General features: G+C 37.7%; 1 protein-coding gene across 1 annotated transcript in view; it reads right to left on the bottom strand.

Moving 5' to 3' along the window:
• gabrg3 (gamma-aminobutyric acid type A receptor subunit gamma3) overlaps positions 1-2,900 on the bottom strand; it is a 121,477-nt gene that overhangs the window by 17,821 nt on the left and 100,756 nt on the right. The window contains exon 6 of the mRNA XM_014022432.1: positions 1,950-2,087. Within this exon, the coding sequence (XP_013877886.1) occupies positions 1,950-2,087 (138 nt within the window). The remainder of the gene's footprint in view (positions 1-1,949; positions 2,088-2,900) is intronic.

The following is a 2,900-nucleotide window of genomic DNA, read 5'->3' on the forward strand; positions in this document are numbered from 1 at the left end:
AAATAAACCTGACCGAACTTTAGGAACGAGGAAGTGACCAACGCAACACAAACCTTTTTCAGCTCTGTCTGGTCAAATAAACAGCACTTGTTACAAAACAAGTTCACCAAGTGACTTTAAGCATCGTACAAAGTGAAACAGAGGCTGGACAGCTCTGTGGGCACAGAGAGATCAACTGTCCGCGCTCTGTGTGTGTCAGCTTCACTCAGCTGATCAGGAGGAGAGGGGCGGGCTCTCTGTATGTGACTGGCCAATCACAGCTCGTGAAGACAGTCAGTTACCCAATGAGGATCTTCCTTCAGAATGAGCACGGATATTGACAAGCATTATTCTGTTCAAGCTCGTACTCGTCAAAAATGCATTATCCGTAACGAATACTCGTCTGAAATGAGTTTCTGGCTCAACCCTACTTGCAAGGGAGGCCTGGATTTAAAGGGCAGCCTGACAGGCAGTTTCTGGGCTCTGGGGGGAAACCATAGTGCCACACAAACATGAGGACAACAGGCAAACTCCACACAAAAACAGTCCAGGTCCAAATCAGAGATTGAACCTTCTATAAAAAAATGATGACTCATATTAAAAAGTCTGACATAAAAAGTGAAGTCTGATGCATCTGACCCTTCATGTTAAAAGGACCATTCCTGGAAAGAACTGTCCAAAAAATAAAATAATAAATAAAATAAATTGCTGCAAACACGCATTTTTTTCTCTTTTTAGTTTTGCTCTTTTATGAAGAGGACCAAAACACATTTTGAGAATGATGACGCCATATCCTGATCACTAATTAAATCTAAGATTTGAGGACATTCTCTTCTGTTGTATTGACATTTTTTACACCAGTGTACCCTTGCTGTGCATGTACCGTGCCTTGTTTTTTGTTTGTAGTGTAATGTCGCAGCAGCAGCACAGCACCTCTTACTACCCTAACATAGTTACTGCAGCGTTTTGGATCGTGTTCTTTGTTTCAGTATGAATGAAGAAATTTTTTGAACTGTGCCATTTTTTTTGCATACTTTTAGAAACAATGGGCTGTGTCCAAATCCAGAGGCTGGGTCCTCCGAAGGCAGGTGGTCCAAATTCGAAGACTCCTCTGATGCAACTGACAAATGCACCCTTCCTTTGCCCTGATTTGAAAGACTGGTCTGATGGATCCTTCTCGGCCCACCGTATCCCATAAAGCATTGCATGCCAACCGGAGATTTTTTTTCTGCTAGTAATGGCAGACGAAGCGAGAGAAAGGAATACATTTTAAATAAAAATTTAAGTGCTGATTAAAATAACAATTTAAAATTTCATGCAGCTTTGTTGTTAATACTTTTATCATTTGTATAGACATGTTTTTAAATATTATTTTTGTCAGATATAAAACAAGCTGGTATAGCAAAATAAACATGCACCTATGGCAGGTCCCTTAGGTTCTTCAAATATTGCCTTTAAAGAAATGTTGTTGTTTTGTGATATTAATAACACCAATATATTGATACTTTTCTAGTTTCGATCTAATTTTGCTTCTGTTTAGCATAGTCACAGTTGCTAGGGGACAGGACGTACGACGTGGTAAGGACGGGAGGCTAGAACGTCCAAATTCACAGCCACTTTTTTCCAGTCTTCACGGTCTACCAAGGACCTGGCCCACCTAGACTGGGTAGGACCCAGCCTCTGAATGTGGACACAGCCAACATATAAAAATTGTATTGAAAAGATAACGATTCTGTTGACTAATCCTTCATCTGGTCATTTCTTGCCATCTTTGTTTTATTTCAGTTTCTATGTACTTTAAATTTGTTGTCATCAAAGTAAAAAAGAAATATATGTAAAAGTGCTTTGTTCAAAATTACAGACAATTTAAATACAAAACACAATTTATATACTAACATTTAATGTCAACRTATTTCCAGTTTATCAGGGACAAGTTTTGTAAATGTTAGAGAGAAGTTTTATTTCTTTACCTGCTGTTGTCTTTATTATGTCTGTCGTGTTTCTCAGGCCCATGAAATCAAACTGATACAGACGCCAGGACTTTTGGTCAGCCGCCTCTACAGAGTTCCTCCTCCACTTATAAATCATCTCATCTTGTGGATATCCATCTGGAATTACACAGAGTACGTGTGGTTGTGACCCTCAGCAGTGCATGACACATTCTAATGATGGATGACCTCCTCAAACAGACCTAGGGCCACACAGAGCCACATTTGTCTTGTGCTGGAGGCTGACTAATGAAAAGACAGTCAGAAATGAAGACAGAAGAAGAAGAAAAGTAGATTAAATGCTAGCTTTGGTTCAATAATGTTGTGAATCAGTCTTGATGTGGGGCCTAACCTTCACACAATACGAACAGAGCCTTGGAGTGTTTTTTTTATTGATCATGTGAGGTTAGTGATGGGTTAATGATTCCACCTCTTCTCCAGTAGTGAGACGGTCAAACTCTGTTCCTGTTTTTAACAGACTCATCATCACCTATAGCAGAAAAGCTATCATCTTGCTTGATAGCAATTTAATGTAAAAGGAGATTTTAATACCTAAAACATGAAAAACTGGAGAAAATGTTGCTCAACTACATCAAATTTGCTAAACACATTTTAATTRCATTTGTAATTAATAATGTCATTAAAACATAATCAAACAAAAGTTCCATTTAAAATATTCTAGAAACAGCAGCTTAATACTGGAATCTTATTTTTAAATATTTTTTTCTGTTTTAACTGATCTGAATTCAACATGACTCATGATGCAGGAAATGAAAGAATGTTTCTGAGACTTCATATTCAGCAGCAAGTAAAATCGGTAATTAATACAATTTTATATTTACTTTTATAAAGTAAATGTAAAAAGTAATGGCATATTTAGCTTTGCAGAACAAGACAATATAATACACACACACACACACACACACACACACA

This window comes from Austrofundulus limnaeus, unplaced genomic scaffold (genome assembly GCF_001266775.1).
Source record: "Austrofundulus limnaeus strain Quisiro unplaced genomic scaffold, Austrofundulus_limnaeus-1.0 Scaffold329, whole genome shotgun sequence".
NCBI lineage: Eukaryota > Metazoa > Chordata > Actinopteri > Cyprinodontiformes > Rivulidae > Austrofundulus > Austrofundulus limnaeus.